The sequence below is a fragment of the Ischnura elegans genome, chromosome 8, assembly GCF_921293095.1.
Source record: "Ischnura elegans chromosome 8, ioIscEleg1.1, whole genome shotgun sequence".
In the NCBI taxonomy this organism is placed as follows: Eukaryota; Metazoa; Arthropoda; class Insecta; order Odonata; family Coenagrionidae; genus Ischnura; species Ischnura elegans.
Genome location: NC_060253.1, coordinates 13,615,447 through 13,634,349, shown reverse-complemented (window position 1 = coordinate 13,634,349; position 18,903 = coordinate 13,615,447). Strand labels below are relative to the sequence as shown.

Sequence of the window (18,903 nt, the reverse complement as noted above, 5' to 3'; positions counted from 1 at the left end):
GTGTATGTTGGCAGTGCACTTTATCCAGTTAGCATAATAAATATAGAGAATCTAAAAGAATATACGTATGTGTGCTTGACTGCCTTTGATCCAGGAAAATTATTAATTGAATGAAAAGCAGAGACACAACAACAACAACCTTCTCATCGGTAATCTCAGGATTGATTGTAATACCAAGATTCAGAGGTAATCACTTAAATTCATATAATCCATCACGTTTGCATAAAAAATTTATTGACTTGTAAAAATTAACTGTTCAACACCAATCATACTGTAAAAGTTGCATTTTGAAAATTTCTCGGGCCAATACAAACATGAATATTTCAACTTTTGAGCCATCAATTGTTTTAAATCTAAAACATTACAGGTACGTGAGATCTCATTATCACAGAATATCTCACTTTATCCAGACGTAAGAAACAGAAAGACAAAAACACATATGAACTTATCAAAACAAGCAGTGTCATGACTCTTGAAACGTACAGAAAACATGGTCACACAAACATGAAAAAATTGAAAAATCTTTCATAACATATTTCAACTGCAATTGATGGCAGTTTCAAGAAAGTAAATTCCAGATGGCCAACTGAGAATGATTTGAACACTTTACAGTATTGAGGCAAGTGCATTGAAATCAATCTACATTATACAACTACAAATCTTTCTCATGCAATACTTATACATAATAGTAATGAATAAGACATGAAACATATTATCCGGTGTTCTCACTGTGCAGGAACCACCCCGTTAATAATTAAATATTGATGATCAAAGCATCTGGAACAGAAATATTTCAATTCAATTAGATAAGGACAGTGAAGCAGTAAGAAGGAGTTTTGCGAGTTAAGCTGGGTTCATGTATTAACACGCTGCGTATCAGGGTATTTAAATTCCTAGGAACGCCGAGATTGGAAATATATGCCTGTTAGGGCATAATGCCTTTGGTTTAAACATGGTTTAAAAGCTAATGTTTAGAATATAACTTTACACAATCAAACGTTATGATGCACCAATTCATTATGAATAACGAACAACAATTGAAAACATACTAACGAATATGTATTGTACGCTTTAAAATTGTTTAGGTTGACGTGCGTAAATGACGAGAATCTTCATCATCCGTCCGGAACGTTCGGGAAAAAAATGACGAGAATTCTTGCCATCTGTATGCAACGTGTTAAAATAGACTGTTATGGTAGTCAACAACCAACCCCAAGCAGCAATCAACATCCATACAACATTTTTGGCGTTAACATATGACATCTGTGCAACATCCATGTCAATCCAATTAACGTTGCACGGATATCTATCAAATATCCAAATGACTCACCAAACAACATTGCAGAGATGTCCATCGGTGGACATGGAAGTCCATATTGCAGCATCTCTTAGATATCACCTTGGTGAAATTTTCAAATTGCAAAAACGAATTCTAAGAATCATTTCTTTCCATCAAATTAAATCTCCCTCCAAGCCCATTTTCTATTTCTTAAAAATCCTCCCACTCCCCTGCATATACTTACTCCAGCTTATTTTGCATGTTAGAAAAAACCTGATTCAGTTCTCCACTAATTCTGATATCCATTCTTATAACACAAGAAGGAAAAATGACCTGCATTGTTTCCGTATAATAACCGAAAGGCTGCAATGTGGCCCAAGTGAAATGGGAATCAGAATTTACTATAAATTACCTAAGAAATTGAAAAATATGCAAAGTGCCAGTCTCCTCCAGGTAAAACTTAAAAGACTTTTTACTGGAAAAAATGTTATTATAATTATCTTCTCAACATCTAATGAGTAGGTAATGGATATGCTTATAATGGTTTTAGGTAATCCCCAGATATACAGACAAAACATTCGTGCTCTTTATTCTATACAGAACATACGTTACCTATGGATAGTGTATGAAATAAAAATTTAAAAAAAGTTTTGGTCCAAACATTTGGATACAATTAATCTAATTAATCGCAGCGGGCGTAACTTGGTGGAAATCCACAATCGTAGGAATAGAAGGATCAACAGGAAGGTAAGGAAACAGCAAAGTTGTTGATCCTTCTATTCCTACGATTTGGATACAAATCTGACCTTGGGACACCGGCTTTCAGAATATCACGGATATTACAACTTGGATATATATGTAACACTCTTTTTACAACTCGCTGTGAATGTCACAAATAGGATAATTATATATTGTGATTTTTACAACTCATACGAATATTATAGTACATACAATATTCTACTATACACTCAATATTTTCTTATTTGTACAATATTGTACCCACAATATTGTACAAATAAGAAAACTGTAAACTACTGAGAAGAGAGTATGAATCGACAGAGGACATATCCAACCCAGATTAGATCTGATTTGTATATTATGAATACACTAATGGTGTGTAACGAATCGCAATCAATGCCTTTCGTTTTCTTTGATGAAGGAAACTACCCTATTGATGTGCTCCGTATCTCGGCTTGGAGGGGACCACATCAAGTGACGTGCTTCGCACTGAATCTGTTAAAGAGTTACTGCTATGAAAGACTTGGGTATCAATAGTGACCAAAACATTTAATTACTACAACCACAGTCAGAGTGCATAAAATAAAGCAATTTACCTAGTACGCCTTTTCTTACCTCTTCACAGAAATTAAAGCAATCTTATAGCACTCCGGGATATTTTTATCAATTATTTTCTTACAATATTTTAGAGAGATTAAATAACACAACAGAATGTCATTTAGGTTCATTCACAAGAGGAAGTCATTATTTTTTATCTCAATCTAAATTATCTGCCTAGCACATTCATTTTGCAAAAATTTGGGCTGTAGAGGCTTCAAGTACCCCCCCTCCCACATCCCACAAAATATTTCCCTCGATGGAAATAACCATGGTGACCACTACAACATCAGCTGAGGAGACTATTAGCCCTGGAGCATCTGTCCTATATGGCACTCCATTTTTTTACCATATAGTTACATTTCATAATGCCTGAGAAATAACCAATGATGAATCAACTTTAAGAATTATGCCAATTGAATATATCGCCGATTTAAAGAAATTTATGTTTTTCCAAATGCTTCAGAATTGGCAACAAACTGTCAGTATATGCCACCCGCACACCACAAAACCTTTCCCCTCTCCCAGAAATATATTTATCACGATGTGCCAGTTTGTATCCAAAGAAAATTTTCTTGGGAAATGCAGCTTGGCATGTAAGCAAAAGAGATTTAAAATTTTTCAAAAATTCTTTAGATTAATCCTTTCTTGCATGTCTACCATTACAAAAAATGGAGTTTCCTAATGGAAGTGGGTGAAATAATACCAAGTATTTTATTATCTCATTGTTCATAAGAGCACAAGTTAGATAATGAAGCAGGTGGACAGCACTTCTCAGCATCAATAAAACTTTCACAACGATAAGTAAAAAAAGGAACTTGATTGAATAAAATTGATTCTTTCTTCAAGCATTTGTAAAAGTGGAGATTTTTTTCTGCATGTATACTTCAAAACACAGAGGAAAAGATTAAAAACACAGAAGACCAAGGAATCAGTGGGGTCAAGATGAATGGAGAAGAAATACATTGCTATGATTAGCAGATGACATAACAATCATCGCAGGCAATGAGGAAGGCCCATTGGACACCATTACCAAAATTGAAGAAGCGTTTCAGGAATGCAATATGAAAATAAATAGGAAGAAAACCATGATGCTTGTACACAGAAGAGAGAAAATTGAGGCCGACATTAGCCTCAAATGAAAGAGATAGGATTCACCAACCTTGGAAGTGCCATTACCTGGGGCAGTAGAAGTACCACAGACATTAAGCGTCGAATAGCCCAAGCTAATGCAGCGTTTGTGGCAAAGAGGCCGCTACTTTGCTCATAGAGCATAAGACAGGAGACCAGGAAACAGTATGTGAAAACATTTGAGTGGGCAGTGGCAGTCTATGGTTCAGAAGCCTGGACCACTGGAAAAAGTGACCAGAAAAGAATAGAGGTCTTGAAGACCTGGTGGTGAAGGAGGATACTGAAGATAGAATACACCCTCCTTGCCTGCAGAAAAAAAGTCATATAATATGGACAGATTGGGTGAGAAATGAGGGGATACTTAGAGGAATACGAGAAGAAAGGACACCATGGATCACTGTATGCCAAAGAAGATCACAATTGATAGGACACGCATTGAGACAGCAGTTACGTGGAAATGTAGAAGAAGGAAAAGTCCTCAGAGGAAGACCAAGGAACTAGGGCCTGGGACAGATAAAGAATTATATTGGGAAGAAAAAATCAGGGAGGTAAAAGGAGATACTACCTTGGGATATGGAGAAATGTAGTACATCAACCTTAGGATATGTACGTACAAACTTAAAAACATATGAAATCGAAACTTGAAGCACGTACGTGGTGGAAGGGCTCCACATTAATAATGAAAGACACTTGGTTACTTCCACAAGTTTGTGGAAGAAACAAAGTGTCTTTCATAATCAATCATCAAATGAAACATTAATCTGTTATCATGAGATATAATCCTAAAGCAGTGGCAGATCTATGGGGGGACTAAGGGAGCTATAGCCCCCCACTTAGGTATCCAATTAACACTAGATACTTGAGTATACAATTTACACTAGATACATGTAGAATGGTATTTTTTTCCGACCCCCACGACTGCTGGAATTTTATCCCTCACTTAGCCCTCCCCCTCCACCACCGTCCTAAAGTACTAGAAAATCAGCTGTATAAGGCAAAAAGGAAAAAGGGCAGCATTGTAGCCTAGTTGGACTGCTTGGCCACAGATTAAAGGGTCCTTGGTTCAAATCCTGTGAGAAGACTTCGTAAACTCCCAAACAAAATCCTTAGAAGTGCGAGGTGGCCATAAGGGAAAGGAAATGGCTCCAATACCCTGAATTCACACATTCAGGATGGAGGGGCCAGTGAAATTTCTAACAAATATGTGAAATTCACCGCAGGATAGCACTAAAACAACAAAAGAAAAGTTCTCCTCACAAAAGGCCCCATTAACATCCTTACCATTTTTCAATTAACTTATTTACCTCATTTAATGGCTACTCCTGGTTCCCCTTTTTAAGGATAGTAATCTCATTTACAACTGTAGTGTTTCAGTGAGTCATACAATTTTTGGTACCTATTGATCAGCCTAGGATTGTGGCTAGATTTATCTTCCAGCATTTTAGTCAGTATTGACTCCACCTCCTGCAAGCTTGCTTGATGAACAGACTGCCTGTAAATTAAAATATATATATGCAATGGAAATTTTATGTACACAAACGACAACTATCAATAAGGAAAATTAAAATATCAATGCAATGAAATTCGAAAATAAGAATTCCAAAAACTATGTATGTATATCACAAATTTATATTTTTTGGGACATTTTAATTTATGCAATAAAAATAATGCCAGTCATACCTAATTTTTCATATGTAAGCTATGGGATATGAATTACATGTGCATTTTTCAATAACTCTATAGGGGTCATTCTACCTCAATTAAAAGAAACAATTAGCCCTTATTTGTATCAGCAATTTTAATCAAAATGCCTATTGGTTGAATAAAGACTGTTTAGGTACATATGTAGTCATTTTCAAGTACCCAATTGGAAAAAAATAGTAGAATTTGAAGATTTCAATTGAATTTCCTCATATTTAGTTGAATTTCACCCACAATTGAACTACACCCTCAAGGCATCCGCTGGAATTCATTATCACAATTTTCGTCAACCACCAATGATGGCTAATGAAGTGAGCTTGCAAATTAAAACAGATATCATGGCTTATGAACTTTTAATCCTTACTTCACCTATAAAAATGTGTGGGCATGTGCTGTCACCTACCTAAGATAAGGAAGATACCAAACAAAACAACACCAATACCATTAAAAAATTATGGGCCATCCATTAATTACGCGAGGTGTTTGAGGAGGGGGTCTGGCCGATTCTCACCCAATCTCATGTTGCGGATAGGGGGGTCCTGGCAAGTATCACGTAATTTTTTGTGATATGTGAACTGTGGTTCTCGACTACAATCTTAGTGATCTTAAAAAAAATAATTAAACAAATTGTTCTGTTTCATAAATCCAATGCAATGAAGCATAGATTAACGTATTTACATAGAAAATACCCATTTTGGACAATCTCATGTGATATTGGAGGGAGGGGGAGGGGATCAAGCCAAAATATAAACCTGCAGTAATAGGGTGGTTTCCTATTATTTTTGTATTGCCTAAATCGAAATATTGTTACTCCTGGAGTATGCATTTCAAGCTCTTAGATTTTTAAATGGCAATATATCTATTTTTTGCGATAAAATGAAAATTGAAAACTTTCAAGCGTGCGAAAACGAGACGGCTAAGTATTAATGCTGGGAAAAGCCCGAGTGACGTATTTCTGGTTACCACTGCCACCATGTGAGGTGACCTTAGGGCAAGGCTTTGAGCACCGCTACGATGCAGGCTGCTAGCAGGTAGCGCTTGACTTAAATAAGAATTATTAATACCATATCAAACGGAGGATACTTTCCGACCTTAGGCAGTTTTAACAGCTGATTATTGAGACATGTTTCCCTGAGCTCTGTGCCTCATGCATGCATTAGGAATCACAAACGATGTAAAACTCCTATCTCCTCGTATAGTATATATAGGTCCCTGTGATGTCACGTGGAGTGGCATCGCATGGGCACCAATCTGGCCTTTTTCAAATGAGGATAAAATTGATCATTGCCATTCATCTAAACTGGGATTCCTAAAACCAAGTGATTTGTATATTATGAATACACTAATGGTGGGGAACGAATCACAATCAATGGCTTTTGTTTTCTTTGATGAACGAAACTACACTATTATTAACCCCTTGTACTGAAATAACAAGTCCAGCTCATCATGAACTTCCGATGCCAAATCACGCAATGACGAATGTAGCTTGTCATTACATTTTCTTAATTTTAGTACCAATTACCAATGCATCATATGTATTTCATACTTCCTGAAATATGATGCATTGGGGGTAATTGATAAATGGTAAATGATAAGTTGGAAGTAATAAAATTATTTTATATGAGTAGCGATAGCAGTGCTCTCGGTGTATCTAACTACATAGATTCTTACAATATGAAATGATAATCACTTTTCATTTCACTGTTCTACGTTGAATTCAAACTACAAAATATCATTGCATTACCTAACATTCCATTTAAAAAAAGTATCACTGATAAAATAAATAGAGGATAGGAGCATTATATTTTAAAAAATAAATTGACATGGAAGGGGTAAATCCGGGTTTACCTGTCACTTTCGCTCATTTCAAAATACTCATTTCTCTTCATGAAAGACTGTATCAGACTAGCAAATGCTTTAAGAAAATGAGACGGTATTTCCGAATCATCCTCATAATCTTCACCAAAAAAATCCAGCCTGCAAATTAGGAAGATAATTATTTTAGCATCATCAAAACAAAATAAACTATCTGCGTATTTATATTGATATAGACATAAAAATCTAATAAAATTGGATGAGTGGAAGAAACATTTCAGCATGCAAAAATTTTATTTATCAGTATATATACATATATATTCGCAATAATGGATTTGCAGTGAGGAATGTCATTGAATATTAATGAATTTGATGTATAATATCATCACAAATGCAAGTTTTGCGTAACAGCTCCAATTACAGCTTATTTCCCCATGGAATTTGGACTGCTCAGCGTATCAGCGATGTGAGTGGAGACTTTGGTAAACCCATTTAAATGCAGGGAGCGTGAAAACACATCTAGCGGCTGAATGGAGAATCCTCTAATGCAGTGTTCATGGCTTGAAAATTTAACATTATATTAAACAAAAGATAGCAACTGTCAGTATGAACATTGGGTTCAAAATTGGATTTTTGAACTGTCATTGCTGATGAAGTACATATCACATAACAGGGAAAATTTTATTCTAAGGTTTTTATACTTCAGCAATGTCTGCCTTTGCTTCCAAAACTCAAATATGTACTCCATTTTCTTCAAATTTCTTTGCTTCAAACATTCAATTCATCGTGCAAAGATATAATCACCCTTATTTTCCTAGAATCATGTGGTTGCCTTCCACACATTTTAGGACTTACTTTCGGTAAACATTAAATAATTTCCGAAATGGTAAATTTAAGCTGATTAAGCAGCTTTGGACTTTTTCAGGATGGGCATCATAAATACAACAATATTCTTCTAGTTCCCTGACAAGAAAGTCTGTAAATAGAGAGAAAGTACCTTAATACCCAGTACATATAAGTCAAACATATTCATAACAAACTTCTTGGGACCAGAAAAAATTCACTCCAAGGAAGTCTAAAAATTTCACACATGCATTACAATTCAGAATTAACCAAGAATAAACACGTAAATTCATGATATAATCCTTAATAAAATGTGTTTATTAACCCTTTTAGTGCAATCCTTCTTCCCGGGGTACAGTCGAAAAATGCGGAGGGTATTTTAATAAAATGAAGCAACTGGGAAAAATAAACATTACATATATAGTTAATTTTTTTGATATCTTTAAGTGGTTTTTTTAAATTAATGAGATTAAATTGGACAAAAATCACAACATTTTTATACGTTTACTGATATATGAGTTTTTTTATTTCAATGTCCATAAATTGAACAACAATAACGTAAAAGCCGATATATCGGTGCGCCGTACTTTTCAGCCGAGCAGTAAAAGCCGATATATCAGCATGCCGCACTAAAAGGGTTAAAAAGGTGCAAAAACCAATTGTTTAAGTACAATTAGTATTTATTACGCAAAGAAAGAAAACCTAGAGAACTCTGAAGACAGTTCAGAAATTTTAACCCTTTCCTGCCAGTGCCTACAATAGGAAAACATTTTCGTGCTATGAGTAGCATGAGAATATTTTAAACCTCTCTGTACGAAGCTTCTTCTTGGGGGTGAGTTGCCTGCGTATTTTCGTCCCTCAGATTTGGGACCCTGCTCAATGGGGGTGCCCGTACCTTATCCTGGCCACCGGACTACACCCTATCATAGCACAAATCCATAGTCAACTTATTGCGATAACAATGTATTTGATTTTCAATAATTTACTCTTCTAAAAGAATTACTAATGTTTTTTAAGCATTGCGGAATTTTAAACGGGCTTCTAGTGTCAATAACAAGAAAGTTTGTAAATACGAGGTATTAAAGGCTGTACGTCTAGAATTCAGTTATTTTGAATGCGAAAATTTTGTTTAAAAATTGCTTACACACAGAACAAAACGAAGAATCCATTTCAAAGTATAAAAAATTGTAGTATGCATAAAATATATCATTGAAAAAACTACTGACAATATAACCACCTCGCAACTGATTCCCGAGGTGAGTATGATCATAAATGAGTGGGAGGGTTGGGATTAATTGCCGAGGAGCAGCCCTAAAGACTCGCTAAGCTGGGTCTCATGCCGGGCCTGAATGCATCTGATAATAGCTACCTCAGCGGTCACTTCCCTCACGTCGGCCAGAGCCGACATCTGGTCGTTTGCATTGAAAAATCCTTGACAGCTATACCCGACATCAGGTCTTCTACATATGAAAATGTCCATTAGCTCCACCTGATGTCCGGCGCAAGAGGGTTAATGTGATTACAAAGGAGAAGAATATGTATAACATTTCATAACATAATTTCACAACAGCGAACTATCAACATCAGCCATTTTTACTTATTCCCCTCCCTCAAACTTAAGATTTAAACAACCCAATAATGAGTTGTTCAAATTCAAAAGCGTTATCCTGGAAATGTGCGATGTTAAGGACCCTTGAAATTTCGGAAAATTTTCCATAAATTGCAAGCAATCATAGAATCCAAACTTTATTCACCGACTTAATTAAAGTGAAAAATCATTTTAAATTCATATTAAGGTAGCAACTTATTTTGAATATATTTTTTGGTTTATAAGCTAACATTAAATGCATGCAAAAATACAACAAAGGCAAGAAAAATTATCCCAGAAAATCAAAGAGAGATGAACAAATTGAACGACATACTTATTGACAAATTTGATGAAGGATTCAATTTCAGGTGATTCCTTTTATACTCACGCAATGGGAAACATCGAGCCCCTTTTCCACAAGCTTCTGCAGTCGCTATTACTTCATTAAGCATTATGGTAATTTTTAAATTGCTGGAGGTATCACTTGGAATATATGCATTTTCTACCTTTAAAAAAAGATCCCATATTGCTGTTACAAAGGTTTCTTCTGTGGGGTACCAAGAATGTAAAATCGATAGCTGGATTCTCCAGCAGCCATATTTCCTATGGAGTTTATCATGCTCCTGGAAAAAAATGTCTAGGTTAAGATATGGTTATATTTATTGCAGTAAAACCTGGATGAGATATTTTCAATTCCACACATTCCATGAAGCAGTGGCGCAGCGAGGGGATAAGACCCCCCCCCCAGAGCTCAGATAATTTTTAAGTTAAATCCATTTTACTTAATTGGATTGATATTACAAATAGAAAAGGGTAAGGATTAATAAAATATCCCACAGAAAGCCGTAAAACTCACCATTTTCAAACATTTATATTAAAATTCCGAAGCAATTTATAAATCTCGCACCTACCGCTTATCCTGGTGGGTATTCCATACCCTCACACACCACGGTATTGGTTACACCTAAACCCCCCCCAGCCTTGATTCCTAGCTGCGCCCCTGTCATGAAGAGCTGGATCTCCCTTCCGGGTTTCAGACAGCAGTGTAACCCACCAGTTGGTCATTCATAGACTTATCTTCTATCTATTGCCTAGAGATGGTGCCCCTCTCGGGATCGGGCCACTGTTCAGGCCCACTGCAGCTATGGATTGTACAATCTCTTAATGTCTGATCTTATGCAACCAGAGCATTATACTGAGGCCGGTGTCAGACGGAGGCATTCAGAAGAACCACCTAGGAGGTATCAATCCAGCTTTTTTCAACTTAAATAGTAGGACTCCATTCTGAAGTGACTTCAGAGAGTGAGGTCTAGTGGACACAAAATTAGCTCTTGTTTCTATAGAAAAGATTGGATATTAGTACACACTTGGTGATGCTTCCTAACAGATCATACATTGAGGGCCAAAAACTGAACGACTGTGTCCAATAATTCATGTGCAACCTCTGATAATATAAGTGTTGACCAAAATATTTTGTCGAAGCACCATAAAAAATTAACACAATTTCAGGAAAACTAAGGGGGAGGGTTAGGTCGTCATAATGCATTAGCATTCCCGTATGGTATGATATTTGGAAGATGGGACTGGCAGCTACGGTCATTTGCAGCATGAGGGAATGGTATGGAAGGAGGGGAGGAGAGAGACCCAGTGGCTTCGACTTCTCTTAACAAGAGGCTCCTAGAGGACCACTGATTATTTTCCCATCCGAAGGGTGAAGTGTCCAGTCATCGCATCTATATCGCATTTGCGATTTTCACGCATCTCTACTCATAACTTTTTTTCTTGCTTGAGCATATTTCATCAAGAACAGTGCTAAGCCCAGGAGTAGACCACCAGGTCGCAAATCATCAGCCTTCCTGCCTGGAAATAGTTGATTAAGCACTGCGTAAGAGGTTTTGAATCATATCATTCCAAAAAATGACTGATTGTGCAAGTTGAATGTCTATTGAGGAATGACAGTCATGGGTATTTCCATGGCTGGAATTTCCATCCATTTTGAATGTGGCCAAAACACCCCAGAGTCAAGAATCAAATCATTCTTCTCTCAGAACTCTTGCTTAGCATGTGAGTGGAAAACTACATAGCATATTCTCCAGCTCTCTGATTAGAAAAGTCAATTTACAGCTAAATAGGGGATTTTTGATCATCTAGCAACACACCCTTGGCCTCGTGGAACTAATATTTGAATTCTTGCCAATCAGCCAAGAGTTCTCATGCATTTTACAATCAAAAAGATCACTCAGAAACCAACCATAGCTTAGCTTGAGGGCTACCTCAAGGCAGGAACTAGAAGTTGGGACGGGGGGAAAGATCAATTTGCCTCTACCCTCCCCTGATTCCCCCCCTCCACCTCCCACATCACTAAAATACAGGGTGGAGAAAAAGTTTGTCATGAAATTTTAACACTGTACAGCTGATGCCAGAAGGAACCTAAATTACAAATAATTTTTAATCAAAAATACACAATTTTTAAACCAGAGAAACATTGAGCCAAGCACTCCGATTGACGGCGAGTTTGCCCCGTCGCCGCATGCTCTTGACAACTCACGATTTCGAATGCTATGCCTGCCGGAGATCCCAGGCATCCAGCAACAGGACAATTGCACAGCACTTGGCTTAAAGTTTCTGTGGCTTAAAAAATGGTGCGTTTCCGACCTAAACATTTTGGTTCCTACTAGCATCAGCTATCATTTACGAAAAAATCTATGGAATATTTTTACTTATAGAATGTTTTTCCATTTCTATAGGAACAGCAAATAATGGTTTTGCTAACAGTGGCCCATGCCGCCCTTATGACGGCGTGGGCTGATTCCCTATCCCATTCCTGCCTTCCCTATCCCTGGAAGTGTTGTCGAGCTCCTATCACGTCAGCGCCTCCTATCCTTTCTACCTCCCTCTGTCCCTCCCCTCCTGACGTTCTGGTGGGCAATTGCTGCAGAGGCAACAATAAGGAGAACAGAAATTTCCATGATTACCCTGGCCTTATTATCCAAGACTATGGGCATGAGTGATTGATTATCTAACTGAGTGATACCCATTTTGTAATATGTTGTCTTAAATTGTTGTACGTATTCACATTTACTGTTTGTTTACTCAGCTCAACATTGACTAAGCTGCTTGCCAATTCTATCACTATTTATGAGCCCGTAACAGTGATATTTATTTATGAAACAATTTGTTTCCAGAATAAAGTGGAACAAGAATGCATCCTAAAGGGTACCCTCGTTCCACATTTATACAATCATATTCTCATAAAATGAACTTTTATTTATTTTCAGACATCAGCAAAAAAAATTATACCAATTCTATTACAAAGAAATGTCACCTTACCTTAGATAGTTCACGCAGATTTTCTTTTAATTCTAGAATGTCATCTTCAATATCCTTCCAATACCAACCATTGGTGAGTGCCCTGTACACTCCATTAATCTGTAAGAAAGAAACGAAAATATTTAATAACATTCACTGCAACCTTTCAATTTGACGAGATGAAGACGTAGTATGCCTTTATTTCTGTTGAATATATTAAGAACTGACAAAGTTATCTACGTCAAGGGTGAAATTCGGCATGAAAAATTCATTTGGCATCGCCAGAATTCCAACTTTTATCCCCAAGTTCAAATCCTAGCCACTAAAGTATTGTTTGCCAAGCATGGATTTAAATGAAGGGAGGAAATCTAGATGCAAGAGCAGAGGAATGAGTGCTTACGGGATAAACTAAGGAGAGAAAAGGCTACGAAGTTGAGTGAAAGAGAGGATCCCCATTTGAGGATGGTAATTGCTCACAGTTGGTGCTTAGCAATGATGGCTAGGAAAGAAAAATTCTCCAATCAAACCAATAGGGTGGTTTCCTGTTATTTTTTTACTGTCTAAATCGAAAGATTATTACTCCTGGAGTACGTATTTCACGCTTTTAGATTTCTAAATGACAATATCTATTTTTTGCGATTAAATGAAAATTTTCAAGCGCGCGAAAATGCAATGGCTAAGTATGAATGCTGGGTAAAACCCGTGTGACGTCGTTCTGGTTCCCACTGCCGCAAGTGAGGTGACCTTGGGGCGAGGCTTTGAGCCCTGATAGGGCGCAGAATGCTAGCAGGTAGCTGAGTACCCTGCTAGCTGGTAGGGCTCGGCTTAAATAAGGCTCAGAGTTCTGTCCAGCATGCATTTAAAGACTACTGATGAAATTTATAAAGCATTTACAACTGCTAAGCAACTGATGACAGATTTTCTGTGAAATATTTTTTTTTGTTACAGAAGGGAAAGAAGAATCCCATCAGCAGGTACCTACTGAACTTTCAATGTTTCCACCAACACTTCACCGCACAGACCACTTCACCACAGCTTCAGATTCTAAAGGTATCTTTACAAAACGTGATTTTCAAATTATGGCCCCATTATGTTAATTCTTATCACAATTATTGACGCGCCAATTCTTAAAAATGGAAATGCAATTTTTGTAGGTACCCAAGTAGCCATGAATATCGGCTAAATATTGGTCCAATATAGGCTTCAGATTGATATATCGGCCCCTCATTGCCATCATTCTGCCAATGTTGGTCCCATATAGGCATCCTATATAGGACCGACATCATCTGCTGATGTTATGTTATGAGAAAAAAATCTAAGTGCCAATAAGATCATGTTTTAAAATGCAATTCATTAAGTATGTAAACTATTAAACATTAGGTCAAGAATTGTTTTTACTCACTTTGGACTTAACCATTTTTTTGGCCCAGCCTATTTGCCCCTCATTGCCATCATTCTGCCAATGTTGGTCCCATATAGGCATCCTATATAGGACCGACATCATCTGCTGATGTTATGTTATGAGAAAAAAATCTAAGTGCCAATAAGATCATGTTTTAAAATGCAATTCATTAAGTATGTAAACTATTAAACATTAGGTCAAGAATTTTTTTACTCACTTTGGACTTAACCATTTTTGTGGCCTAGTGAAAAATTGCGAATGAAACTGATATTGATGAAGCAGTAAAGTATCTTTTGTTTCAAAAACACTCTTTGAAATATGATTTTAATTTTTTTTAATCCATTGGAGTGATGGAATGTATTTGGTACTTCTCCCAGTGGTGAATATTACTCAAGCCTTCGGTCCGCTTTTCCCATTCCTGAATGCCTATTTTCAAACTCCCGCTCGTAGTTTAAAAGTATCGACCTACCGGCTACCATCGATCTAATCGTATATCGATTGCCATCGATAGAAAATTTCCACTATTTTGCTGTTTCCTGCCACCGCATGCCACAATTGCATCAACTTGCTTAATGACTATGAGTATTACCTTAGGATGCAAAGTTATAGTGCTTTAATGAGTGTTACTGTGATCCAAATCAAGTTGCAATCATGTGCATTGAGCTGCGAATCAATGGTTATCTGACAGTGCGGTGTTTTGTTTACATTCTGTGTACTTCTAGATCACTAGAAAGGGTTTCGAACGTTGAGATTCTTTTACTAGCTTCATCAGAACTGGGTGAGTAGATTTTTTTGTATTGAAATTCATACTAGGCAGCATTTATATCCATAATATTGTGAACCATTTTTACCTTGTGGACTTCTTCATTGATTGTTGTCTGCGCAATTATCTTGTAGACTAGGGTTTCAACTTTAACAAGTAATCAGATATTATCCTAGCGTTAAAACCAACAGCTTACTTAATATCAAATCATATATTTACTGTGAACGTGCGATTCCCCCTAGCTAGAATCTGTACAATAGAGATGCAGTAGTCCATTGACAAAATTCCTGCTTTGAGGCACCGCGCTTTCGCAGAAAACATGTTATGCGAAAATAATAAGGTTTTTATTTTATCCCAATGACTGATTCCTACAGAAAATTTTAATAGGAAGGCTCATGGCGCATGAGGCATAGTTGTTGAGAATAATTAAATTTAAAAACTAAAGAATGCCAATAAGAATGGTCAGTAAAATTTTGAAATTTGGTAAACTAGAAGAAAAACATGATGGCTGCAGTGTTTTAAAGATTCATTTGGTGTCAAACTCTTAGAGTTGCCATAATTCTAACGCAAAAAACGTCCGAAAATTGCATTAAGAAATTGGTCGGTAGAAAAAATTTTCTAATTGATGACCTGAATCACTTTAAAATGCAATGATCTGTCCCAGAGTTATTTAAGTTTAAGTCTGCAAGAGTTTGGCGTGGGCAAAACACATTCTAGAAATCCGCTTGGTGGAAATGGTTCAAGATGGAATGAATATAAAATCTGCCTAATAGGAATTTTAATAATCTACTCATCTAGGTGCTGCTAAAGCAAGTAAATAAGTTTGATACCCTCTCGAGGAATCTGGAAGGATTCCTTAAAAGGCAAATGGAAAGAGACGAACATCCTTTCTTCTCTTGTTTTATTCCAAGCAATCACAATTAAGTGTCAGCTGGTATAAATTTATTGTCATCGAAGCTGTTTCTTAGCTCACGAAATGTAATTTTGCTGTTCCACTTTTAATGGAGCAACTAGGAAAGTGTTAAACACATCCACTGATATGGATATTCAGGCCTGCATAAGCAAGATTTTGGCTGGTGCTAAAGGCAGAGGAGACAGACATGAAAGAAGACTGTCAAAAGCTGTGGTTCAGTAGTTTAGTTGTAGCAATAGAATGTTATTAAATATTACATTCACCTTAAAAGTGTTTTTTCATTCCTACTCCTTCATTATCATCATCAAATCAATCTCAGTCTCTGCTATGACTGCTATGTCTTCCACTAATCGTAGCATACTAATTCTTTATTCCTGGATATTAACACCCAAGGCCTTCCCCTTGATTTCATTGATGGCCGTCTCGATGTAAACATTAAATATTGCGGGGGACAATGCATACCCTTTTAGCAATCCTTTAGCTATTCTTGCTTCTGCACAGTTAGGTCCACATTTTATCATAACTATTTGTTTTTTTATACAAGATGTGCACAGGTCTAAGATCACTGTAGAGCACTCCAATACCATTCATGACAACAAATGCTATCATATTGATGTTTTTTACTGGTTTTGGACACGTCTTCTTCAATTCTCATTTGTCATTCTAAATATAGGTCCAGCATTTGCTGAAGAAAGCCGATCAATCAATATTGGGTGAGCACCAGTGAAGTGGGTAAATATAGGCTGCCAATATCGGCAATAAGACTGAAAACGTTATAATATGGCCATTGGCCCTATATTGGCCGTCAATATTGGTCCGGCAATGGCTGAAGAAAGCGGAGCAATATCGGTCCAATATTGGGTGAATGCCGGTACAGTGGGTAAATATAGTCTGCCATTATTGGGCCAATATGGGCTGCCAATATCGGCTAAAAAACGCAAAATGTTACATTTGGATATTGGCCCTATATTGGCAGACAATATAGGGCCGACATAAGAACACTGGCAGATGATATTGGTCCGACATAAGCCCGATATTGGGAGGCTACTTGGGTACTACATAAATACTAAATAATGAGTTCTCTAATAAATGACGCATTGATAACAATATTTAAGGTGATGCTGGAATGCCTCGAGGCATTCCAGCACCACCTGGATCCATACTGTCATTATTCTCGATGTTGTTAGCGTGGCCATAGGGAATCTATTAGGAGAGGCTAAGCTGCATATCACAAAGCACCATCCTAATCTTCCTTGCAGCTTACCTCAATGAATTTAATGAGCTGGTTCGGTTCACATTGAGTCATAGCCCAAATAACAATATTCTCATCATTAAACTATAACTCACGCGTTTCACCACTTCACGCAGCCCCAAGGAATCTGCGAAATCATTGTTAAGTATTTTGTCCCGTAAGTCACTTTCCATTGCTTCCGATGACTTCCGGACGAAGGCCCTTAGCTCCAAACCTTAGCTCCACACACAAGCAGGTTCAGAAATAGAATAACTATCACTGGCAGACAAAAATACGAGTCAAAAGGAATGGGCTCCGCAAACTGTAAATACGAACCACAGTAACACACGGAAACAAGCACTCTCCAAGACTACGGTTATTCACAATCGCTAAGAAGACGCATTTTCGCAAACATTGTTGCGCTCGGATCACAATTTTCCACAATGAGCGGATTTAATCGCCAGGAAAGGAAAAAGAACACACCGCAAGCGAATGCGGCTATTAATTAAAAGTTGTATCTTTCATTGAGTCACATTGAGTCGCCGAGCGACCGAAAGCTGTACTCCGTGGCCTTGCATTCCACATTTCAAAGCGAGAGGATGGATTGACGCGCCTTCCTATTTTCGAGTCAAATGCTAACATGCCTAAATTGCGTCTCTGGATTCATTTCCATGAGGAGGTTTTCGTTCGAAGTTCATTTTACTAAGCTTCTGAACACACTATGTGGCTACCAGATTATATATTCTACTCCAGTACAAGGACTTCCACTTGGGAGAAGTGGTAGTGACTATTTTGAAGCTCGTGACCCCCAGATGCGCAGTACGGCCGTGAGCGGAGGATTCGAGGGTGCACTTTATCGGGAAGGAAACGTGGAGGGGAAGAAGGAAACTAATGGGCAAACAAAGTTTGAGTCACCACTATCCGTCGGCAAGGAAATGTTTTCCTTCCAGATAACACGTTGTTCTTTGGTCAAACTTCGACGAGGGAAATCAAAAAGTGTTGTATTTTTCTGCTGATTCTACCGTAAGAGCGTACCAGAACGGAGATGGAATGCGCTTTGCTTGCCCGCCTGAGCAGGGCGGCAACAACAGATTTTGCCTGGGGGAGAACAAACATCAGCTAGCTGTCCCCCCTCCCCTAATTCTCTCTCCCTCCCCCGCCACTAAAATATATGATTCATCCGTAATTAATTGAAATAAAAACTAGTTGATAGTGGAGTTAATAATAACCCAGCTAGCACATTATAAGTCAAAATTAATTGTTTGAGGCGTAACTATGTGAAAGCGATTCATAATTAAATTAAGAAAGAAGAACTTTGTACTTTCACATTAATATTTAATCACGACCATGGTTTCAACGTTAGACGTCATCATCTGACGTCTAACGTTGAAACCATGGTCGTGATTAAATATTAATGTGAAAGTACAAAGTTCTTCTTTCTTAATTTAATACATTATAAGTCATTGAGATAAGGTGAAAGGAAGAAATAAGGAAGTCGCTTCTCAAGTAAGCTTGTTATGGGTTTCTTACGGCCAGGGCGACAAACATCCAGAGTAATTGCAAAATGGATGCCAAACTTTCAGCACTTCCGTA

The 18,903-nt window shown here is 37.3% G+C and overlaps 1 protein-coding gene across 4 annotated transcripts; it reads right to left on the bottom strand.

Annotated features, from left to right (window-relative positions):
- Positions 1 to 217: 217 nt before the first annotated feature.
- LOC124163749 (nuclear pore complex protein Nup154-like) lies at positions 218 to 18,185 on the bottom strand. 4 transcript variants are annotated; one of them, XR_006865836.1, is made up of 7 exons: positions 13,984 to 14,141; positions 13,023 to 13,121; positions 10,081 to 10,315; positions 8,117 to 8,237; positions 7,295 to 7,423; positions 5,050 to 5,237; positions 218 to 777 (listed from the first exon to the last, which is right to left on the bottom strand). XR_006865836.1 is itself a non-coding variant. In XM_046540829.1 (7 exons), exons 1-6 carry the CDS (start codon positions 17,502 to 17,504, stop codon positions 5,096 to 5,098), a joined length of 687 nt encoding a protein of 228 aa, XP_046396785.1. In that variant the 5' UTR covers positions 17,505 to 18,185; the 3' UTR covers positions 218 to 777; positions 5,050 to 5,095. The 4 variants fall into 4 exon arrangements, 3 of the variants coding, with proteins under 3 accessions (XP_046396785.1, XP_046396782.1, XP_046396783.1); XM_046540829.1 differs by lacking the exon at positions 13,984 to 14,141 and adding an exon at positions 17,427 to 18,185 and having other exon boundaries at positions 10,081 to 10,198; XM_046540826.1 differs by lacking the exon at positions 13,984 to 14,141 and adding an exon at positions 17,427 to 18,172.
- Between the last annotated feature and the right edge of the window lie 718 nt (positions 18,186 to 18,903).